We start from the raw sequence: 24,933 nt of genomic DNA on the forward strand, positions 1-24,933 counted from the left end.
TGTGTGTTTGTGTGTGTAAAAGAGAGAGCCTGTCATAGCCATTTTAATTCTTACTATGAATATAAAATGAGGCTCTCACGGACAGTCCTGTTTGAGTGGTGTGTGTGTGTGTGTGTGTGTGTGTGTGTGTGTGTGTGTGTGTGTGTGTGTGTGTGTGTGTGTGTGTGTGTGTGTGTGTGTGTGTGTGTGTGTGTGTGTGTGTGTGTGTGTGTGTGTGTGTGTGTGTGTGTGTGTGTGTGTGTGTTGTTGCTGTGCTCTGATGTTGTGTGTCTTCATGGGGAGGCTCAGTAGGCAGATGTGTTAATATCAAAGCCGGTGTGCCCGAGCATCTGAAGCTTTGCATTTACTTAAAGACACAGTCCGTGAACCGAGCGTAAACAAAGTGACAGCCTTACCGGCACATTTCAAAGCGGGGGACTTGGAACCCCGCTATTACTCCCCCAAGTGATTGACAGCTCTTTGCATTCATCGACTAATAAGTAATTTATGCTGCTAGGCCACAGTTTTTTTTCCTGTTAAAGCGAGCTGTTTGTTAGAAGAGGAGGCTGACTGGAGGTCTAAAAGGTGATGCTAACATAGAAGTGCTAACAGCTGCATTTTCTCCTCATGACCAGCAGTCACTATACAGTATACTGATTAGAGCTCTCAAGAACTGCCCTCAATGTTGTGCTTTGCCTCTGGTCACTTCCTGTCAGCACCTGTGTGTCCAATCAGACTCAAAGCTGATCGTTTGCTCTTACTCACATTGTTCCCTTTTTTCTAGATCCTTGCTTGTGTTGTTCTTACTCTCTGATGAACGTCGCTTTGGAGAAAAGAGTCTGCTAAGTGAATTGTGGAAGCCTCCGTGTCTACATATATTGGCTTGTGACTCTCCTTTTTGGCGCCTCAAGTTCTGAATTTTCACCATCTTGGTTTGTTTTAAGAGCAGAAGTTACAATACTTGGATGATACTAATGACTGACCAATAGGGGGAGCTCCACTGTTTGCCAAAAGAAGTCTGATTGTATACATGTCTACGGGTAAAGCTTCTCACCTAATACCTCATAAAACATGTTTTCTATCCAGGTTATGGCCTCAGACTCTAGTTTCAAGTCTTCTCCGAAAAATCATATTTAGCCCTAAGCCTAACATTTGGAGCTACGTTCTGTGCAACCTTTAGGCTACAGTCTGGGTCACAAGATGTCACCACATCAACCTGAAGAATGTCAGCCGCAGTTGTGCTAAAAGATATACATTTTTTGGTTATCAGGTATTTAACAACAAATGCCGTCTTGTTGTCTTCAAACAGTCAAATGTAATATTCTCTGAGAAGGAACTGCAGTTTTGTGCACTTCCTGTGGGGTTGTTGCCGACAAGAGAGGTCATCTCTGGCTCCGAAGGGCCAAGGTGGCAACTTCCAAGATGCAAACTCGAGGTTTTAAATGGTAGTCCAGAAACCAATAGATGATGTCACACTGATGACATTTCCAGTTGTGTTTTATCCGTAGTAAGCGCTTCACACTGAAAAGATCTGAGCAGTCATGATTATTCAATCATCTGTGTGTTTTTGCCCCATTGCTCAATATATTATAAACACACAGATGTGAACCTCAGAGCCACGTAGTTCCCTCTGGGGATTTCTAAAGTAAGTCTGATTCTGACTCTGATGTCAGGTGGGTTCAGAGCTTGAGGCGTCCATTTTAGTCCGATTCAGATTCAGAACAGTCAGATTGTTTTATTTATACTGTGAGTCTCTTCTTTTTATAAGCTTGGCTTCTTTCCAGCACATTGGATGTGTTGTGAAAAATATGATGAGGTTGAAGAGCCGACAGCGAACTTTGTTTCAAATGGAAAAACTCAATTCATCATGACAGAATAATGAACCCTAACCCTAAAGACACACAGTATAGGTCGTATTTATTCACCCTCTAACCCACTGCATCTTCATCACCAGTGTGTAGGTGGAGTTTGGTTCGGCCAGATTTGATCGACATTGACCCCACAACCCACACACATCTTTTTTTTTCAACTAAGCCCCGCCCACTTTAAACCAGTCAGAAAAGCTCAGAGGGAAAGGCAAACAAGTAAACCTCTCGTGTGAAGCAATGAATCAGTTTGAACTTTGGGAGGAAATATTCCTATCCTGTAGGATGTGTTCAGATGTGTAGTCAGAAGCTGGTTGGGGAAAAACGTGTTTTAAGCGCCTTGAAGGATATTTCAGGATGTTTGCATCACATCATTGTGGGAATTAAAGTTGGTTTTCTGCTTTATGGATATCACAGCAGCACAATAGTACCGCCATGATACCAATCATAGGAAATATAATAACTATAGCTGTGATTAATGACTGCAGCGATGGTTTCACAGCAGGCATTTTTTAAAGCTTGAACTGCTCCTGTTTCAATTTTAAAAAACTGATTTTATTAAAACAAATGTAACCGTCTAAAAGGATTAAATTTACACCTTAAACACTTTAGAGCTTCATTTACAGGATTTTTCTTTTTTTTTTGGATTACGTTCCATACTACTAATAGACGGGAAGCTGGTAATTCATTGCAAAACCGCCAAAATAAGGAACAATATCCAGCACAGGTGGAGTCGTGTGAGATTCACAGTTTTTTGAAGCCTGCTAAATAAATGCGGCACCCAAATGGATCACTGTGCTCCGGTGCACCAATTTTGGGCTGCTGAATAAGTCGTTCATTTGCTCCTTGGTTCTCACAGTATTTTCCTAGTTGTTGTGTTTGGTGTCTACCAATATGAGGAGTGACTTTGCTATCATGTGGCCTTGAAAGTGGATTCTAAAAAACATGTTAACTTTAGCTAGCTAGCCTACAAACTGATTGCTTGAGACAGCCTACCCAAGAGGATCCCAACCTCTTTTCCTCTGAGCCCATCAACGCTGACTAGCCTGATATATTTTTGAGCTTCATGTACAGACAGGGTGACCAGGTGTCCCGCTTTGTGCAGGACCAAACAGCATTTTCATATTTTTTTTTCCCCATGTCCCGTTAATTGAGACAATATCCAGCATCTGATTGGCTCTAGATTTCCAAAGTGTTGGACAATCGCCTCCCTCAAACCTGGATGTTATCCAATTGGCTGTGTAGAGATTGGAGAAGGCTCTCACTATGACCTGTCTCACATGTCAATCAATCAGCCCACCATGTCACCATGCACGTTGCCTACGTTCAGTCTGTTGGGGCCCGAGGCAAAAGTTTCCAGGGGGCCCCTCCAAACAGCATCTATCCCCATTATGTTAGAATGGGGAACTTAGGAACTTATGTTATAAAAGTGTTTCTCCCCCATATTTAGGGCTATAGACAAGCATCATTCAGTCAAATATGAGTGAGTGCTGTCAGATGGGGGGCACTTGGGGGGGGGGGGGGGGTTCCTACTGTCATTGCAAACTTTGCACATTTTGAGCCATTGCTGTGGTTTAAAGTTTATCAGCCCTCGGGGACCCGCTACTGCCACAAAACAAAAAAACACAAGCTATAGGTATATGATGGAAACTACGACAAATGAAGGAGTTTCAGCGGCAACAAAGTCTGGGAAAGTATTAAATCCGGGGTGAAGAAGAAGATGGAGGGCGAGACCTAGAAGGTTTCTTTGACATCTTCTCGAGGTTTCTTCTTTGTCTGGCATGAGAGATTGAACATTTAATGTGATCACCCATGTAAACTTGTCTCCTGTTTGTCAATATAGAATGATTTTACTCTTTTCAGCCTAAATTGAGACTGTGAGTTTCACAGTTTTTAAAATGTACACAAATCAGTATCCTCCAGCTCAAAGCATTTTTGGGTCCGGTATTATTGGTACTTTACGCTGATTACCAATAATCTAGCACGCTGCTTTAAGACTCCTCTGAGATGACCGCACACTCCATCCACAGATCCACTAATGCACATCAAACTTTGTCTATTTTCAGTGTTTGGTGTGTGTCTGTCTGTGTGTGTGTGTGTGTGTGTGTGTGTGTGTGTGTGATGAATGATTCAGCTCACACAAATGGAGCATCGGTGTACCACGAGGCTCCCCCATGCATTGTGGTCATCAAATAGGCAACTCTTCATGCATTCATTAATGGGGGCTCAAGCTAACAAAGAGAATAGCAAATAGTAAATAATGCATGGACAAATCCGGCTCGCTCTGCGATGACTTTCATGAGGGAGGGAGAAAAAAAAAAAGAAAACTCAGATCTAGAGTTTTGGAATGAGGCTCCACTTTTCTCTTTCTATTGCTAAAGTCATTGCTGAGATGTTAAAGCCCTCATTTTAAAAAGCAACGCTGTGAAATTTGAAGCAGAAGCTCAGTCGAGTTTGAGTCGAAGGAATTGAGGTCACCGTTCATATGATCTCTTGAACTCCATTTGTATTCTCAAGCATATTTATTTCAGTCCTGACATTTCTTTTGAATCTTTTCACATTCCCGCAATTTGCAACGCGTCCTGATGAAAATTAATAGTTCTGTTGTGGAAGAAATGCACTTGACAGGATGCAAATGGAAAAAAAACACTTCCAACTTTGTGCACGCTGTTTTTAAAGACATAAACGCCGCACGGCCGACTTTACAGCTCCAAATCCCCTTATGTCGCTGCTCTCTTCATGTTCTCGGAGGCAACACTAACTGCGAGAGAGAGAGGGAAGAACTTTATCCGCGCCTCGCTGTGACTAAGCCACCCGGGAGTTTACTCTGCTTGCTTGTGTGGGATGTTAATGAAAGTGAGAGAATGCCGTATTATCTGTCCCAGCAGTGATAGAGGCAATAATCTGTGCACGCTGTAAGACCCTCTCCACAGAGGGGGTATCATAGTAAAACAGCTTAGCTTTATTGGTGACAAGAGTCAAGATGGCCAAATCTTTACACGCCGCTTCCCTTTTTATAGACTTCATGATGCAGATTATTTTTAGTTTATGTTGACGTTGTGTCTTTAATGGCTTTGAGTCAAGCATGATAATTACTTTTTTTTTCTTAAAGCCAAACGGATATTACAAATTCTTTTTTTTGTTGTTGTTATGTTATATTTGCTCTTTCACTCTATTATCCATTATCTATCCCCATTACTCCCATTATGAGTCGCAGAGGGGCTGATGTCGAGCCCAGCTGTTATTAAACCACTAAAAGCACTTTTTTTTTTACACATGCACTCCTGAACATTTTTAAGGACAGTTCAGAACAGCCTGCCACTGGAATCCTCCCAAGGTGCTTTTTCATGAATGTTCCCTCACTGCAGGAGATTTTCACCTTAGTGCTTTCTCACTTGCAGAAAACTCAAACTGATATTTCCAGGAGGAGCTGCATGTGTGAACGCAAACAGCCAAATTCTTCACTCTGACTCTACCCGTAGTTTCTCTTGCTTGACCCCTAGTATTTATCTTCTGCAGAAAGTCCGAGTGAGCTGATGTGGGAACACAGCAGGATATTATCAGGAGGATTCACCTCGTGCGAGTGGGAGGGGGGGAGGTGACGTTTATATCCTGTTGTTGTGATTCTGTTGAACTACAAGTAGCATTGATATAAAGACAAATAATCAAATTATAGCGTCGTATAGCGGACTCTGTTGCTTAGTCCGCTACTTCTGCTAGCTACTGAAATCCTCTAGATATTTTCAGGAGTGCAGATGGGAAAAGAGCGCCCATCACATGGGACAGGGGGGATTGTCCCAGGGGGCGGAGTCGCAGTGTAATGTTCTCAATCTATGCAATGTGACAGTTTAGGCGTTTGTGCTTTGCAGTATTTCCCAAAGTTTACAGGGTCAATGGATGACTGGTAGAGAACATACTGGTGAGCAGAGAAGAGGATGATGCAGCTTCATTACGTGCACAAAGAACAAGCACATTAAACACACTTCAGCAGCCCTGCACACTCACTCACAGGGAATGTTACTGAATATTACTTGCAGGAAAAAGTCCAGAGAAATGGAGGGTGAAAAAGTCTGCCTTCACACATGCAGTTTCTGAAAAGGTTTCAGGTCATTTAGAGACCAACGGGCAGCTTAGATCTTTGCAGTACGGATGCAAACAACCTCTCTTATCTGTCAGGATGAGCTGCGCCGATAAGACACTTCACTGATATGACGAGCATTAACATGCATTCAGACTGACTACATGTGGAGACTCACTCAAGAGACAATCAGGACGTTGTTGAAAACACTGAATCCCCACAGAGTGAAACCGAGAGAGCCGGTGTTGCAAGCACAGAGAAACACAAGCACAGAGAAACTCCATAATTCTGAGCTAATTATCTTTTTTAATTCAGTTATAGAATCTGTATTAAAAAAAGTTTTTTAAAAATGCATGATAGCTGATATGTATGAAAGTCGAGTCAATCTCAAAATGAAAGTTTGACTGTGAAACAATAAACACTATGAAGGAAATCAAATCAGCGGTACAGATGATGGACATATTAACGAGCGCCCAATGAAAGGAGCTCTGTGAAAACAATTAGCCCACCATCAGAACAATCACAGGACCCCCACTTCTCCGACATAACCGTCACTGAATATGACACTTTTTTTTTTTTTTTTCCCGGGGAACATAATATAGCAGTCTCACAAAAGCTCGGCTGTCACTGTGAGATATTATTTTGGAAAATATCTACTAATGACTTATTAAGCACCGTGGCTGCGTCCCAACCAATTAGTGCAGAGCGAGTTTGAAGTCTCATGAACACACACAAACTGGTGTTGTAAATATAAGCTGCTTTTTAAAGTGACACTTGAACTAAATAGCTGTGATTCTTTAAAAGAAGGGTGGAAAAACTGCAACCGGCTTTGAAAGGTTAAAAGTTGAGTGTTAGAGGTCCCTGACAACTTTTTAAGGAGAAAGAAAAAAAAGAGTTTTACAATCATTATCCTCACATTAAGCGCCCGAGTATTCCTCACCGAGCGTAATTAATCATCAAGCCGCTCGTCCAAAGTCATTTGAAGTACTTAAAATGTAATTATTCGGCGATGAACATAACATTTCCAGAGATGGCGTGGAGATAAAAAACCCAAGGACACAAACAAGAGGTTTAGCCACCCTCCCCCTCCTGCCTCCCAGAATATGCCGCTGTCAGATTTGGAGAGCTCATTTGTTTAATATGATTTCATGAGAGTCCTTGTTGCGAAAAAGAAGAAAAGGCCAAACGTGACTTGAGAGACGAGGGGGAAGTGAGAGGAGGAGGAGGACGGCGCCTGTAAATGAAAATCATCTTTAATTGAATCAGATGGAACCAAACCTACTGCCATGCTCTGTAATCGTCTTCATGCCGCTTTCACTTCCTGTTTAAATGAATGTAAACGCAGGTCGTTACAGAATAAGGGAGAGTTGGAGAGGGACTTGATACTGTTTTTGTTTTTTTTATAAGTTGAAGTTGATACCTCTCGGCTTGTAAACACTGATTGCTGGAGGCCTTTTGGCTCTCTCATCTCGAGTTCTTTCAAACAGCTCGGAGCTATCCGGGAAAAAAAAAAGGAACCTCAGCTGCAGGGATCGCTGACCGCCTGCTGACCATTTGATGCTGCACGCAGTAAATCATACTGATACGATTGGCTCTCTCTCTCTCTCTCTCTCTCTCTCTCTCTCTCTCTCTCTCTCTCTCTCTCTCTCTCCTGTTGAAAATGAAGATGTCACTAAACGAGATGAAAGGTTGCAGTGAAAACTTTCAGAGCTCCACAGTTCAGTGTTGATGTTGAGTTAATAAGAGGCAGAATAAATTCATAGTCTGTTACAGGTTAAAGATTCTAGTTCACAGTCTGAAGTGATGTCAAAATATCCAATAATATAAAAAATAGAATTCATGATTACTGGTTGAAATTGAAAATGAAGAAACCCACTCATGGTTTTTATTTTTCAATGTTTATTCTTCGTGTCCAAAGCGGTGGACAGGGGTGGCTTGCCCCCCCCCCCCCCCCCCCCCCCCCCCCCGAGAAATCTGATCTAAACTGTGATTGGCTATTTGCCCTGTCAGAAGTTGTACTTGCCTCTCTCAGAAGTCCATGTTTTCTTTTGCAAATATATATATAGAATATATTTCATTGTACTTTAAATTGTAAATACATATTTTCCACATTTATTTCATAAGACAGGCGCATGGGACAGTAATGCACTCTGTCTTACTTGCAATGAAATAACTGGCGATATGTTGAGACAAAACCATTACCAGTTAGCCAGTGCAGGAGGTGCATGCAGATTGTTTGAGTACTTTAATTTGTGACATAAATCATCTTTTGTGTCATTATAAAGTTAAGCTAATGTTGCCCTTATCTTGTGTTATACCATAGAGATGATTGGTGAAGTTAGAAAGAGTAAATCATTTATGTTTATTTTTTAGTGTTTTGGGCACACATCCGACTTCAGGCCACCCCTGCATAAGTCAGTTCCCCAGTTGGGCCGCCCCAGTCCAAAAAAGTCTGGACACGCCCCTGTTCATGTAGTTTCATTTAAACTGCAACTAGAGTTGATCTGTGATCTATTGCTTCTGCCTCCACTCAGTTACCGGGAGAAATCTGTCATTTTGCTTTTTCTTTTTTCTTGTTAATGTTGTGATTATTTCTCCCAATTTTTCAGTGTTGTTTAAAAGAGAAAATCGGCTGTAATAACTTTTTAAGTTTCAAGCAAAGCCTAACATTTGAGTATGTTAGAGTTAAGTTTGTGTTGGTGAAAAGGAGCCCTTGCTTTGATGCAGAGGAAAACCCTTATCTGTGTCAAGTGGAATGTAATTCTGTATCGACTGTGAATTCACATTTGAAACTGATCTGCACTCTTGTCTGTTTGGAAGAAATGGGAGATAAAGTGGTTATTAGGCTATTTGTTGTTATTTGTCTCTTAAACTAAATTTGACCACTGGTTTTGTAGAGGAAGCATCGCCTCTTCTCAGATTTATACCCACTTTTAAAGGGAGTAACATTGTCAGGTTCAATCCCATTTAATGGTCAACACAGCGACCTTGACAGATTCTCACCCCACCACAGGCTGTCTGCTGTGAGGCCTGTTTGGCTGGGTTAGGTGTGGTGTAGTTCAACAGTGGTCGCCGCTATCTAAGTAGAACAAATTTGCCAATTAAGCAAATCCGTTTCCTGTCCTCCCCAGGCACAGGCTTATCAGGCTCATTTGAGTCCGTCCTGTCCCTGCCTCCTCATCAGCATGTGCATCTCTCTATCGCTTCCCCCCGAAGGGGAGACTCGAGGACCAACACAGAATGCAAATCGCACTCCGGGTTTATGCACTTCCTGCAGCGAACACTGGAAAGGAGTAAAGGAAGGGCTGAGTGAAAGAGATAAATCAAAGCCAAAACATGAGACGCAAAAAAAAAAAGAAGAAAGTACAAAACGGTGATTTCATTTCTCTTTAGTGAAAGAATTCCCAGAGATAAGGGTCCAAAAAATGAACACTTTGCCAACAAAGACAATTTGCATATTGTACTTTCAAGATCACAGAGGCCCGAGAGGAACAATTATGTGGTCAGTTACACTAAAAAAGAAATCAGCTGAGGCTATGAAACGCTTTAATGAAATTACACCTCTCTACTACTACTGTCTGCTTTTACTGATCATTTTAATACGCCCTTCTCCTTAAAGATATGCAGTAATAGTCACAAGATGTTTTCAGGTTTCCACCTGGAACTTTTTGGATCCATGCAGGGATTGGATATAAACATGGACGTAGTCTCAGTGACGTCGGCGATTGGTTTCTGAAGAGGCGTTATGAAGCCAAACGATGGCAGCCGCCATGTTGGAAAGCTATCTTCACCCAACTTTCAATCAGCCAAAGAAGTAGAGCTCAGACAGGCCTTAAGCCACCTGACAAACAGCCACCTGTCAATCATCTCAACCATGCCCCCAGTTATGTAAACTCTAAGCCTTAATGTCAAGAACATGGATGAGATTTAAAAACAGATTTACCGCCCTACAGTGTGAACCAATAATGAAATGAGATATTGATACCAAATTCATTTTTTGTACCAGGCACTTAAGATGTTTATTTCTGTTATAAAAACAGGCATTTAAATATGGGACCTAATGGAGATTATCAGACCTTCACAGCCAGCCTCAAGTGGACACTTGAGGAACTGCAGTCTTTTCCACTTACTGTTTGCATTGGCTTCCTGTTTCATTCTGGTCCATCAGGTCCCTGCAGGTCCTGGGTAATTTAATTATTAAATGCAATACCTGGGTGAGTAGAAACATTTCTGTTGTGATGATAAGACTGACTTAGAATCAGAATAAAAGCATTAAGGTTATAGACATTCTAATGAAGAGGCTATTTCAGGAATATTAATTAACACAGGCAAACCAGTTTGTACATTAAACACTGTTTGATCCAGTAGGATCTTGGAAGGAATATTCTGGGTTTTTGAGTTTTTCTCAGCTATTTTGAAGCTGTGAAACCCTCCATTATCAGATTATTAAGTAATTCCCAAATTAAACATGTTTTTCTTATGGTTTGGTTGGAGCTAAAGACCTTCAGCAATCTGTGAATCGCGAACATTTGAGAGAGAAGTGATTCATTTTTCATGGCACATACTTTTAAAAATATGTTGTTTAAGATAATAAAACAAACAATCGTGAGAATCCAGTAGAAATAAAGAGTTGTGTACAGGTACAGAGCTTAGAGGGTGAACAGGGAGAGAGAGTTTAACAAACACCTGGAAGCCAAACAGTCCGACAGTATTGCAATCAGGTGTGGTTTGACTGATGCTCAGTGAAGGGCAGATCGATGCCGCTGTGATCAATACTTCGACACTCAAACACGGCTCACTTGTTATCAATACCGGCTAAAAAGGATTGATTGGAAAGATGTTGTGTTTTATTTAAGTTGGGGTTGCCGGGTTCTGGCAGGCTTTAAATGCACTTAAATAGTCTATGTTAGAAACTGAACACTCTGGTCCCACTGAAAACCACCAAAAGTCTTCACCACAGCCGACCTCCTTTTGGTCTGCATCAACCCCCTGGCCCTGTTTCACCCCGTGTTCACCAGAGTGTTTCGTTGTCAGGAAGTGAACAAATATAATCTGGATGTTTTTTTTTTTAATTAACGCCATGAGCTTGCAGTGCATCAGATGCAGCCGATGGGGATTGTCAATATATCATGAGGGCTTGAGCCAAGGTTTACTCTGAGATGCAAAACAACAAATGTGGTGGCACGATTATCAAAGAGGAAGCATACTATACCCCCACATACCTGGACAAATATAACCTACCTGCAGGGAGAATTAAAGCGATAAAGCTCTATTATTTTGGTCGGCTATTCCTCTTGTTTGGTCAGGTCCTGTTAAGTCTAATGAATTATGTAAGACACTAATGTGTAAAAATAAAAAAGGAAAGCAGTGCCCAAAGCTGGTTGAACGGTCAGGTGTGCTACCGTGCGGTCACATGTGCCTCCTCACTGGCAAAGGATCAGATCTCACCTGCAGGCGTATGTCCACTAACTCTCCTCTCCTCCTCCTTTCACCCTCACTCTACCAGTTACAGTTATAAAAAGTTATTAAAGTTTGATCACCCACTCTCCTTGTAAAAAGATTCAAGCCTCAGCCTCTCCGTGACCCTGGATTCAAATGGTGAAATTTTATTCCATTTCACAGACGCTGTATCTTTCTCAGAGTGTTGCTTAACTGGGATTTATAATTGATGTAAAATATCCTGCAGGAGGTAGACAACCCTTCACCTATGATATCATATATTGAAATAAGGAAAAACTATATATGAAGTACACTGTAATAGCTGTTTATACATATTTGTAGCATAGTGTTTTATTATTGGTCATTATAACTCTGCATGGTCATATTCTGAAGATACTACTCTTACCCATAGACTATAAACATCGACATAGTGCTGTAGTCAAGACCACACCAACCGAGACCAAGACATACCCGAGACTAGAGTGCTCCAAGACTGAGACAAGACCAAGACTTTTAGGGATCCAGACAGAGTCAAGACAAAGACTAAGGCAGGATGAGACTGAGACAAGACCAAGACCAAGACCAAGACCAAGACCAAGACCAAGACATTTAGGGATCAAGACCGAGTCAAGACCAAGACTTTTAGGGATCGAGACAGAGTCAAGACAAAGACTAAGGCAGGGTGAGACTGAGACAAGACCAAGACCAAGACCAAGACCAAGACATTTAGGGATCGAGACCGAGTCAAGACCAAGACTTTTAGGGATCGAGACCGAGTCAAGACCAAGACCAAGGCAGGGCGAGACCGAGACAAGACCAAGACCAAGACCAAGACCAAGACCAAGACCAAGACCAAGACATTTAGGGATCGAGACCGAGTCAAGACCAAGACCAAGGCAGGGCGAGACCGAGACAAGACCAAGACCAAGACCAAGACCAAGACCAAGACCAAGACCAAGACATTTAGGGATCGAGACCGAGTCAAGACCAAGACCAAGGCAGGGCAAGACCGAAACAAGACCAAGACATTTAGGGACTGAGACTGAGTCAAGACCAAGACCAAGGCAGGGCAAGACCAAGTCAAGACCAAGACCAAGGCAGGGCGAGACCAAGTCAAGACCAAGACCAAGGCAGGGCGAGACCGAGACAAGACCAGGACATTTAGTGACTGAGACAAGACCAAGACATCTAGGGACCAAGACCAAGTCAAGACCAAGACCAAGGCAGGGCAAGACCAAGTCAAGACCAAGACCAAGGCAGGGCGAGACCAAGTCAAGACCAAGACCAAGGCAGGGCGAGACCAAGTCAAGACCAAGGCAGGGCGAGACCAAGTCAAGACCAAGACCATAAACATCACTGAAAAATCATCATCTTGTGTGTAGCGGGCGCAGGGACGCTGCTTGTTAACAGGCAAGGCAGGCAAGTGCTCGGGGGCCCCAGACGAGTAGGGGGCCCCAGAGGGGTGACAAAATTTAAACTAAAGCAGCGACCCATAATGTGCAAATTTTGCAATGACAGTAGGAAACCTCTGTCATTGAAAGAGGGGTGATAAAAATCAAACTACAATTGAAGAGACGGTGCATCAAGTCGTTCGTTTGTTTTACCTGAGATATCCACTCAGTGTTGAATCATATAAACATTATGTTAGATGTCAGTATCTGTCAAGTACAATCTTGGCTCTCCTCTATAAATATGTGTCTCGTCTGAGTATGTATCAGGACGGAACAAATGGTTGAGGGTTAATTTATCATTCAGCCAGATCCCTGCATTGTGTATTTTCTTCATACTTCTTTATCGCCGCTTATTGCCGGCAGGAAAGGGAAAAAAAGCTCTTCAGTTTTTTTTTCCTCAAGTCTTCAACATATTTTCAAGTAATTTGATATCATATCATCAGACAATCAGCCGAGTGGAAGTTCAGAAATAGTTTGTGCTTGAGTTGTACAAAGTGTTGCCGACCTTATACAAACTAAACTTGTGTTATTACGTAACTCGTTCTTATCTAATAGTTAATGTCATCCCCAATTTAATTCATGTGACCTTTTCTCTCATCATAACAACACATGCAGTTTAGTAAAAATAGCCTGCATTTAACTGAAAGCCGAGATAAAAATTAAAAAAAAGAAGCTTTATTCGGCTGCAGCTGAATTGTGAGTCTTCCGCTACATACATTTTGTAGCTTGTATAACAGAAGATAACCTGCCGACCAGCTCAGAGGAGTCAGCTGTTAGCTCATTATCAGCTTCTAAGGCTTTGCCCAACACAATGTCAGCCATTTCCCCGGTATCACATTTTCCTCGTCTGCTTCTTCCTCTCTCTCCCATGCACTAACATGTCAGAGCTGCCACTCCCACCTGCCCTACAGTCACCTCCATGTCCCGAGGCACACCTGCTCCCACTTCCCAATCAGCCCTGTAACACATATACCCACCTTTTACTTTCTTTCATTCCCCGCCATAACTTCTTTTGTGTTCTCTGTCTTGGAAATCTATCCATTTTCTGTGTCACAGTTTTGCTCGTTATGATCCCCTGCTTGCCTTTTGGACACCTGAGTCCCCTGTTGGATACGTTTACCTCATCTACCCTGCCTCCATGGTTTTGACTTTTGCTTGTTTTTCGACCTCAACTGAACTTTTATTTTACTGGCCCCTGAGTTGTACTTTTGGGTTCAGACCTTTCTTTTTAACTGAGCCTTTAAATTGTCTCTCGGTGACATTAGAGATGCCTTTGGGGGGGTGAATCTTTTCAGACAATACACAGACTATGTATAATGTAAGACTTGTAAAAACAACAGAGTTCACCTCTTTTATCGTTTTGGGGGAAAGAGGCGGCAGTACTCGCAGTGAATGTGATAAAGCACAGGCCTCCTACTTGTCAAGGTTAATTCCTAACTTTCCAGATAGTATACAGAGACAAAGTCGGTTTAACGCTGTGCAATCAAGAGGAGGAACAACTGTGTACCAGAATTTACTTTACTGTCTGAGGATATAGGACTACTGGATGGATGGATGCTGCATGGATGGATGGATTGATGGATGCTTCAGGGATGGATGAATGAATGCATGGACGGATGCATGGATGGATGGATGGATGGATGGATGGATGGATGCATGGATGGATGGATGGATGGATGGATGGATGGATGCATGCATGCATGCATGCATGCATGGATGGATGGATGGATGGATGGATGGATGGATGGATGGATGCATGCATGCATGGTTGGATGGATGGATGCATGGATGGATGGATGGATGGATGGATGGATGGATGGATGCATGCATGCATGCATGCATGGATGGATGGATGGATGGATGGATGGATGGATGCATGCATGCATGGTTGGATGGATGGATGGATGCTTCAGGGATGGATGAATGAATGCATGGACGGATGCATGGATGGATGGATGGATGGATGGATGCATGGATGGATTGATGGATGGATGGATGGATGGATGCATGGATGGATGGTTTGATGGGTTGGATTGATGAATGAATGCATGGATGGATGCATGGATGGATGGATGCATGGATGGATGGATGGATGGATGGATGCATGGATGGATGGATTGATGGATGCTTCAGGGATGGATGAATGAATGCATGGATGGATGCATGGATGGATGGATGGATGGATGGATGGATGCATGGATGGATGGATGGATTGATGGATGGATGGATGATGGATGCATGGATGGATGGATGGATGCATGGTTGGATGGATGGATGGATGGATGGATGCATGGATGCATGGATGGATGGATGGATGGATGGATGCATGGATGGATGCATGGATGCATGGATGCATGATGCATGGATTGATGGACAGATGGATGGATGCTGCAATAGAGAAAGATGAGAAATATGTGGAAATGAAGGTAGTTATATAGGTCAAATTGTAGATATAAAAAAGATAGATAGACAGATGTGTGGCAGTGCTTGAAGAATCACACTAGAGTATAAGATGTTTCCATGAATAATTCTTTAAAATGCATAAAACTAAAAAAATAATGACTATGATGTAACCACAGGAAGGTTGAAATTTTATGATTAAAATAGAAATTCTTCCATCTTTTCCCTTTAAGGAAGGGGGGAAACCGACTGCTTCTATAATTGAGTCGCCCTGATTGTTGCAGCTGTGGAGAATGTAGTGCAGAGTGGTCGCTAACACCGGGGTTGATTAGACTCTGAAGGTGTGAAATAATGAAAGACAAAAAAAAAAAAATGTAGAGACAAAGATGGATGGAGCAAGTGATGGCAACCCACCCTCTGTTGTTGGACGGTTTATCGTGAGAGCTGAGGAGCCAAATGATGAAAAAAAAAAGTTGAAATTAAAGGCACATGATGAAAGACTTCTTTTCGCCATCAAAAGGAGAAAAAAAAATGTTTGTGACATCGTGACTGCTGATTTATTGATTTCCCCGGCTCAATTTTTTCATCCAGGGTGCTTGGAAAGAGCCAAAGCAATCTCTGAGTTTGTTGGCTGTTGTTATAGTCCCTTGGCAAATGGACACTGCACAAACACACACACACAGACACGGACACACTGGAGTACAAGCCTGTGCACACATACACACACACACACACACACACACACACACAGAGCTCCCAGTGGGGCGGAGTTTTTAATCCTCAAATACACTGCCATAAATCAAACCCCCGGTCCCTCATGCCCCGGCTCGTCTCTCTCAATGAAAAGCTCAAGCCAGTGGCACATTAATAGCAATTTACAGGGGGCGGTCATGCGAGGAGAGGAGCATCAACAGAGCGTCCTCTATTTTGTACTTCCTTATTACTTTCAGTCACTACACGGCCACTGAATTTGTAACGATAGAAGATGTGCCCTGCCTTCTGAACCCCCCTCCCTCGCTGTGGATGTCACTCATGTCGCAGCTTTCCCCACAAACCCCCCTTATCTTGCAAGCCCTCACTTATCTAAATACATGTTGTGAGACAGCTGGGAAATGCCCATTTCTGCTGCATAGATCATATATTGGAGCACAAACTCTGTGGTGCAGTCTTTAGGAAGCAGGATTATATGACCAAAACAATGTGCTATAGCTACTATTTTATATCAGTACTGCTCCCTTCGTATTCCACCTCCTCTATTTAAGCATATTAAAACATATAAAAGGGTCTTAAATATACAGCTACCCCTTTGTGAATACCTTTATTCAAAGGTCATTACAATTGCAATTTATTTTTATTGCACATTACATAACACAAAAATCCTTTAAGTTTATTATGCATTTAATATAGAAGGAAAAAAGCAGCCATAATTAAAACTTTAAAAAAGAGAGATAAAGTCCGGGGACAAAAGGGCAAGCGAGTGCAGAATATTTAACTTGGACTTAAAAACTGGAGTTGGAACTATTTTTTTCTCTGAAAAAAGTTCCAGCTCTTTTTTGTTTTGCTGCACGATATCGAAATGCTGCTGCTGCTTCTCCTTTCTCCATGTTTTTGGTTTTGCACCCCGGGAACAGTTGACCTAACAGGTCAAGAGGGTTCATGTGGTAAAAAGGGACAGTCAGAGCTGTAAGCCATCGAGAGCTTCACAGACAAGCAGTGGTGCAGTTTAAACTCTGTACCCTCTGACATGTTCGAGGTCAGTTGAAGAGTCCTGGGATATAATGTGATGTATTCGGTATTTCTGACTCTTGCAGCAGCATTCTGAATGAGCTGAAGTTGTCGAAGAGTTTTTTTTTTTTTTTTTAGGGGAAACCTGAGAGAGAGAGAAACTTTACGATAACGCACTGCCAGAGCTGAGCACATAAACGCCCGTTAATCTGTTAATTATCAACTCATAATAATTAGTTTATTACTCATTAACTTGGATGTTAGTTTGAAAAATGATTAAGGGAACATTTCACGCCCATCAAATTTGGTTTCTGTCACTTAAATTGAATTTTGCTAACTTAAGTCAGCTGACCTCAGCTGCTCTTGTCTCTCCAAAGAGACGAGACTGTCGACCCGCTGTCATATCTGTTCTTTATGCGTTACATTAACGCCCACTGGACTTTAAATTTATTGGCCTTACATGCACTCTGTAAGTAGTTACACACACTAAGATTTTTTCTAATAGTCCACTGCAAAGCTCCTACATGGCACCTTTTGTACATTTTGTGTGTTTTTTTATTTTTTTCGTTTTTTTTATTATTATTATTTTTTTTTTTCTTTTAATTTTTAAATTATATTTTATATATTGTAATAGCTTCTTATAATGTATTATTTAAGTTGTTGCTAGTTCTGATTTATTTCCTTGTTAATTGCTTAGCACCAATACACCAAGTCAAATTCCTTGTGTGTGTAAATGTACTTGGCAATAAACCTGATTCTGATTCTGATTCTGATCTTTATTCAACTCACACGTCTCCATCATGGTGTGATGGCAGAAAGAAAGCCCTGTCTCTACTCAGCCTCTCATTGGCTATAGAAGCCATAGGAACAGTGCATGGAAGGTCCTGATTGGTCAAATGAGGTGTCAGTAGAAAGGGCAGAGTGAACCGATGTCTAGTAGAGTAAAAAGTTGAAGAGTGGAGGGAAAGTTTGAATCAACCTGTGAATCTTAATGGACATAATAATGTGTTTGGATTAAATCTTTTACTGGATTTGGATCATGGGGAGTACAGTGAGTCGTTCAGAGTCAGACAGTTAGAAAAATAAATCTGAAAAACATGTTTGTTTGTCGGTGGTCTGACAGATGTGTAGATTGTGGTTGCTGTGTTGGTTGGATCTTAAAATGGTTTACATGGTCAGAATCACAAGAATCATGGCTTTCTAGAGTACAGCACTTGTTTAAGAGATGGTGTGTCGGCCCCCTCGCACTCATTTGTATTGTTGTTGTCTCTTGGTGGTACACAAACCGTGCGATTCTCGTGATTTTGTCAGAGCCGGGTCGTGACAGATGGTAATAATTAGAAAACACACTTACAGTCCTTCTCCAAATGAGCAAACTCTATATTTTTACCAGGCTTGAATCATTTGTATTTCTGCTGTAGAAACGTGAAAGTGTGTATGTGACTCCCGGGGCTTTTGCAGCCAGCCTCTAGTGGACACTCGATGAACTGCAGTTATTTTTTTTCACTTTGCATTGGCTTCATTTTTCCACACTGGGGGGTTTGCCAGTTAAATTTGACACAACAGAAGGATCACATAATATGATTTCTATCATCTTTCCACTTGAGTGGTGCGAATAAAGGCCTCCCCTTGATCTGACAGCGTGGTTACATCAGACAAATAAAGAAGCTCTATGTAAACAACTGCTTTGCGTCGAGGTACTAAATCAATTTAAATATGTATATGTAAAGCTCTAGTTCACACATTCATCTAACAAACAAACAATTCAACAAAAGCTGTTGGATGAATAAAAATCCTGACACATTTCTTCAGATCATGTTTGTAAAGATGTAGGAGGGTAGATCAAAGCCACACGCTCGCACTTGGATACGACGACTGTTTTCACACTCATCACTTCATTTCACATGTTGCACCTTCAAGTGTATTTATGTCTACATAAAAGCCTTTAGCCTTTTTGGTACTAATGTGTTCTTGTTTTGTTTTGTGATTTGCACATAAAAAAAAAAAAATAGAAGAACAAGACCGACACTACACGAGGATGTGAGGGAGAATTGCATGAAACCCATGAGGGGTTTGTAAAGTGCCATTCCCTCACATCCTCAGAATAATAAACATATAAAACAAGGAGAGTATAAACAAGAACTGGGCAGGGGTACTGGGCAGCAAGGCTTTACTACATATTCATCTATTGTACAAATATATTAAAGGTGACATATCCTCCTCCTCCTCTTCAACCAGTTTAAATAAGTCTCAGAGCTTCTCAAAAGTTTCTTGTTCTAAATCCACTCTGATCCTGTATTTGATCATGTCTATAAACCCCTCTATTTCAGCCCTGCTCAGAACAGGCTGTTTCTGTGTCTGTACTTTTAAATATGTAAATGAGCTGTGTCTGACCACGCCCCCTCTCTGGAAGGGCTTTGTGTGTACTCGGTGCTTTCTCGGTCCATGTCCTATGTTTACGGTGAGAAGGCAGACTCAGAGGGCAGAACAAACACCTAGCTGTGGGAGTGTCACCCACCTGGGGGAGGGGCTACTGCCCTTTGTGATGTCATGAAGGGAAAATCGCCAAACGGCCTGTTTGAGCACAGATTTTCTGAAAAGTGGAGCAGGTAAAAGGTGGAGAGGATGGACTTTTCTCATCATTGGGGGGTTTGTAGACGGACTAGAGACACATATTAGTGTTATAAAAACATGGTGAAGTGGATTTAGCATAACATGTGACCTTTAAAATGTCTACGACATCAAGAAATAACAACAACCTCTTTCAAGGCATGTATATGTAAGCATAGTTGTGAGTACAGTCTCCAAACATGCAGACATGTACTGTAGCTTTTAATAAAAAGGAGAGAGAGAGTAAAAAACACAAAAAATGACATGAAAAGGTGTGGGAAGAACTCTTTTCAGAGCTTTGTTTTTCTTCTACTTACAGGTGGAATGGCTGAAAAACGAAGAACCCCTCAGCTCCGACGGCGTCATGGATACGAGAGGAGACCACAATCTCATTGTCGCAGAGGCTCGCCTCTCCGACTCCGGGAACTACACCTGCGTTGCCAGCAACATCGTGGCCAAGAGGCGCAGTGCAACCGCCACTGTAGTGGTCTACGGTGAGTTAGCTAATTAAAGAAATACGTCTTTGTATATTTTAAAACAAAAGTCAGATCTAAGTTAAGTTTTGCCGCACAACACAGACGATCAAAACAATGTCAAACAGCTTTCTTGTCTGCATCAAAATGTCGTTTTTCACTACAGACGGCAGCTGTCAAATTGGCCCCCATAAGCAAATTCCCCGAAGTCATTAATATAAAAAGGCCTGCTCGACCGCAGCGTGTGGTCCCTTTTTCACACACAAGAGTCTAATGAGCAGGTAATGGGCAAGTGATCCCTCATGTGTGAAAACAAGGCGACACGGGCTCGATATTTACAAGAACTCAATTATTAATGGGGGGAAAGGCAGTGACAAGGACTGTAACACCCCCCCCCCCCCCCCCCCCCCCACTCTCTTGCTTTTATCTGCCAGTGCTAAACACCATGTGTGTGTGGAGCGTTTTTGTGTAGCTGCAGGCCAGCAGACACCGTTTCCCAGTATATTTCATGGTCCCTGCAGAGAGCTTTGCGGCCACAAAGGGAGAATAAGGGGAAATTAAAAATGTCATACTCACGCTGGAGAAACTCCCTGTTAGTTGGAGAGTTTCTGTGCTTGTTTTCACTGACCTTTCATCCTTGTTATTTATTTTTTTCAGAAGGGGACATTTAGCAGCTGTGGGAATTCGTCTAATTCTTTCTGACACCCCGCTGCTGAGGCACATCAATCATTAATATTCCTTAATGCTAATGAAGTCTCTGACAAGGCTTACGACTCCCAGTAGCCGCAGACAGATGTAAAAAATAGTGGGACGTAGTATTTCTTCCTGTGCCCGTGACAGCAAATGAGCTTATTAGTCAATCATTCCGAATTATTTTAAAGCAACAAATCAGAGGTTGGAAATCGAAGCTGACGGCAAGGGAAGACGCCCTTGATCATCTTTGTACAGACGTCTCATTCTCTCTCTCCTAATAAGATATTCCCTTTCACCTTCAAGTGAGAGCCTGTGATGCTTATTTTTTCTTGACAGAGCGTGTGTTCTTAAGCTCAGAATGTAGGCCAGATTTTCCTTTTCCTACTCATTCTTTTTTTTTCCTCACACAGTGAACGGAGGCTGGTCGTCGTGGACCGACTGGTCTCCCTGCAATGTGCGCTGCGGCCGCGGCGTGCAGAAACGCTCCCGCACCTGCACCAATCCGGCCCCTCTCAACGGGGGCGCCTTCTGCGAGGGCATGTCGGTGCAGAAGAGCACCTGCAACACGCTGTGTCCAGGTGAGCGCGAAAGGACACCACTTTCCATCCGCCGTCAGCGTTTTGTGCAATATTATGCAACTTTCAACCAAAAACCTTCAACCTTTGTAAACTGTTATAGCAGCTTCCACCTCCCAGAGGTGAAGTGAGTCAGACTTTACAGCACTACTTTTTGGCAGCCAGTCTTCGAGCAGTACCCCTTCTTTAGCTCTGTATTCACAATAAATACATCACGGCAGCGCTGAATTGACCAAAGGGACGTTCATTGAGGAGGAGAGAAAAAGAGAAAATGAGCTGAAGCATTGAGCTGTGACGGGCTTTTAGTGATTGGCGGAGAAGGGAATTGTAAACCAAATTTGTATTACATGCATTGTTGCAAAAAAAAACATATACATTCCTGCATGATTTTGCTTTAAAGGCTTTCTATGTGATTTTTCACACTTAAATATAAATCAAGTCTATCCTCTGAAAATAACTCTGTGAGTCATGACTGTCTACAATGGGTGTAACACCCAAGTCCCATTGTTTGTGATGTTTTCAGAGTTTTCAGAGTCCTATCTTCACTTTGTTTACATCGCCGGGACGGCCAGCTGACTCCTCCCCTCGTCTATAAAAGTTGTTTAATTGAGGGACTAGAGAAAAGAAGAATAAAAGAAGAATAACATACTGTACTCACTGCTTAACTGTGTTTCTAGATCACGCTCATTTCAGGTAAATTTACATGCAGTGTGAAGATACCAGCATAATAAAGATCGCTAGCATTAGCATGCTAACACAACAATGCAGCGCGAGTTGTTTTGGTTTCATGCTGGTGCTCAAGGGCGACATCTGCTGGATCCAAAAATCACATATAAAGACTTTAAAGACAGGGTTGGTAATTTTCCAAAACTAGCATGAATTTGAAAGTAGCATTTCCTCAGTGCTCCGTCTGCACCCAGCCCCTCCCCTCTGTGCTCCCTCTAAAGCCACGCCCCCTCACTTACATCCAGAAGTGGACCTCAGCTCATCTCTGTCATTGTGTAGAAACTACATCGTCTCATGTCTCATTCAGCGGTCAGTAAACTCTCAGTTTAAACTCCTAAAGTCATCGGTGACGCTCTTTGAGTGTGAGCTAGAGCACGCAAGAGGTAGAGAGCGAGCAGGGAGACAGGGAGGCGTCTGATTGGTTCATCAGATTGGTACCTCGTGGCAGACATTGGTGGAAGTTTTTAAAGGCTTACAAACTGATACAGATGATGGATTTACTTTGTTCCTTTTTCAGAGAACATGAGTTATTAATTTCTGTCAGGACCTAAAGACAATTTACACCAGAATCTGAAGAAGTGGATCTGGAGGAAATGACCAACCCTGACTTTAAATGTGATGGTTGTATCTTCATGGTTTTTTAACTGTTCTCCCACCCTGCTGCTTCAAGTTTAATCAGAGAAATACATCAAATAGAACAGACTTCAGATGTGCGTCCACTGATCATCTGGAACAGTTTTATCATTTAACTGTTTTTTTTCTTGTCTTAAAGAGATAGTGCAACATTTTTTTTGGTAGATGCTTATTTGCTTTCTAGCCAAGTACAACATGATGAGATAAACACCGCTCTTATCCTCGCCTGTTAATTGTAAGATAAGAAAGAGTTTGATTTATCCTGTGGGAAAACGTTGTGCAGAATGACACAAAGTGTGCAAACGTGAATATCAATAGGATGCAAATTAAAATGTAGGTGACTGCAGATGTATAGGAAGTATCTAAAATAAGTGTGAAAAGCCTCATAAAGCTGTGCACGTTCACCTGAAATCTGAAGTGATGGTAGGTGTGGAGGTTAATTCAACACGTTCATGATCATATCCCTGATACTGCAGATTCTGTAATGTCCCATTATTGCACATTATGTCCCATAAAATATGAAGCTATAGCCAGCAGGCGGTTGGCTTAGCTCTGCACACAGACTGGGAGCAGGAAGAGGAAAACTGCAATCTAACAAAAGATGCACATCAGCACGAAAGCTCCCAAAAGGATATTTTCTACCACGCACTGCACATCTGTGAGTGGTGCACTGATTCCTGTTGTATGTTTGTCGTCTTTGCACGTCACCATCCCACTCCTCTCAAACCTACAACTCACTGCAGAATATTCATCATGACAGCTTTTATTGAATATTTATATAGCTGTTGAAAAATGAGGCCAATACAGAAAATGCAAAATCCTGCAGTTCCTCAAGTGTCCACTAGAGGCTGGCAGCAGACGCACAGGAAGTCACATACACACCCATTCAGAAAAGCCTGTTTTTAAACCAGAGATTAACATGTTTACAGCCTGGTTCAAAAAAAATTAAATAGGTCTGATTGGCTCAAATTTCATACACTGTAAATATTAATGGATGAAGCCTGAGTGACGACACCCGTCTGTTCCTGCAGGGGGCGCTGGAGTCCTATCGATGGCGGTCTCCATGTTGGAAATGCTGTCTCAGTCTAACTTTCAGTCAACCTAACGACAGGCTGAGAGCTGGAGCTGAGGCGGGTTTTAAACCTCCTGACAAACCGTTACACCGCGCCCACCTGTCAATCATGCCAGCTACACGCCCAACTATTGATAACACGTATCGTTCATAAAATTAAGATGGATGAGTCACCAAAAAATCCCCCCCCCCCCATACAGTGTGTGCCAGTGATGACAATAATGAATCAGACCTGTTGTGTTTTTTTAAACCAGGCTGAAAACATGTTGATTTATGTTGTAAAAATAGCTTTTTTGAATGGGTGTGTATGTGACATCCTGTGTTCCTGCAGCCAGCCTCTAGTGGACACTCCAGGAACTGCATGATTTTACACTTCAGCATTTGCTTCATTTTTTAATACCGGAGGTTGCAGCTTGATATTTATGCACTCCATATAAATGTTGTGATGCTTACTATACGAGCTCAGGCAGACGACCCGAGCTGCAGAGATTCAGACTTTACATTTGTCATTCTCACAATCACTAATCACACCCATCCTCCCGATGAAGCTACAAGATTTTCTCTCTCTCTCTCTCGCTCTCTGCTCTGTCGTAGCTATGCTGTCTCGTCCAAGTGCTTCACTTCCCCCCACAACACCAGCATCCACCTGAATCCAGATATTTTGTCAGATCACTAAATCTATGAGGAGTGATGAGGTCGGAGCCCAGAAGACATAACTCTGTACTGCTGCTGCTTTAAACATTTCAAACCATTGCAAACGTGTTGTCAGACTGAAATATATAAATGTATAGTCTGTTTTAGGACGTGTGCAGGTTGGGCGTGACTACATCTCATTGTAAAGTTGTGTTTTCAAACTTGACCCTTGTTTGTTGTCTTGGTGTAAAGAGCAGTATTTGTAATAGAACAGTTTCCTGCAGCACATGACTCAACAAAAGAACACTAATTGCTGTTTTTTTTTTTTTTTTACACAATGATGTTAGTTGAGATTCAGCAAACAAGACAAATGTGTTAATTAGTGAGCTTTTTGGAGCTGCTCGTAAGAGAATTGTTTCACCTTTGGGCAGAGCCAGGCAGATGTTTCACCTCTGCTGAAGCTGAGCGAACCCGAGCTTATTTCACCAACAAAGTTTTTGTTTTCTATAAAACAAGCAAGTTAATTTCCATGAAATGTTTTTTTGTTTATGAGCCGACGCTGTGAATACATGTCCTTGAAT

At 42.1% G+C, this 24,933-nt stretch overlaps 1 protein-coding gene across 2 annotated transcripts in view; it reads left to right on the plus strand.

Moving 5' to 3' along the window:
* Nucleotides 1-24,933, plus strand: part of unc5da (unc-5 netrin receptor Da) — a 236,018-nt gene that overhangs the window by 158,775 nt on the left and 52,310 nt on the right. For both annotated transcript variants that reach the window (XM_065965749.1, XM_065965748.1), the window contains exons 5-6: nucleotides 19,867-20,041; nucleotides 21,124-21,291. In XM_065965749.1, coding sequence (XP_065821821.1) covers nucleotides 19,867-20,041; nucleotides 21,124-21,291 — 343 coding nt within the window. The remainder of the gene's footprint in view (nucleotides 1-19,866; nucleotides 20,042-21,123; nucleotides 21,292-24,933) is intronic.

The sequence above is a fragment of the Labrus bergylta genome, chromosome 17, assembly GCF_963930695.1.
Source record: "Labrus bergylta chromosome 17, fLabBer1.1, whole genome shotgun sequence".
Classification (NCBI taxonomy): Eukaryota; Metazoa; Chordata; class Actinopteri; order Labriformes; family Labridae; genus Labrus; species Labrus bergylta.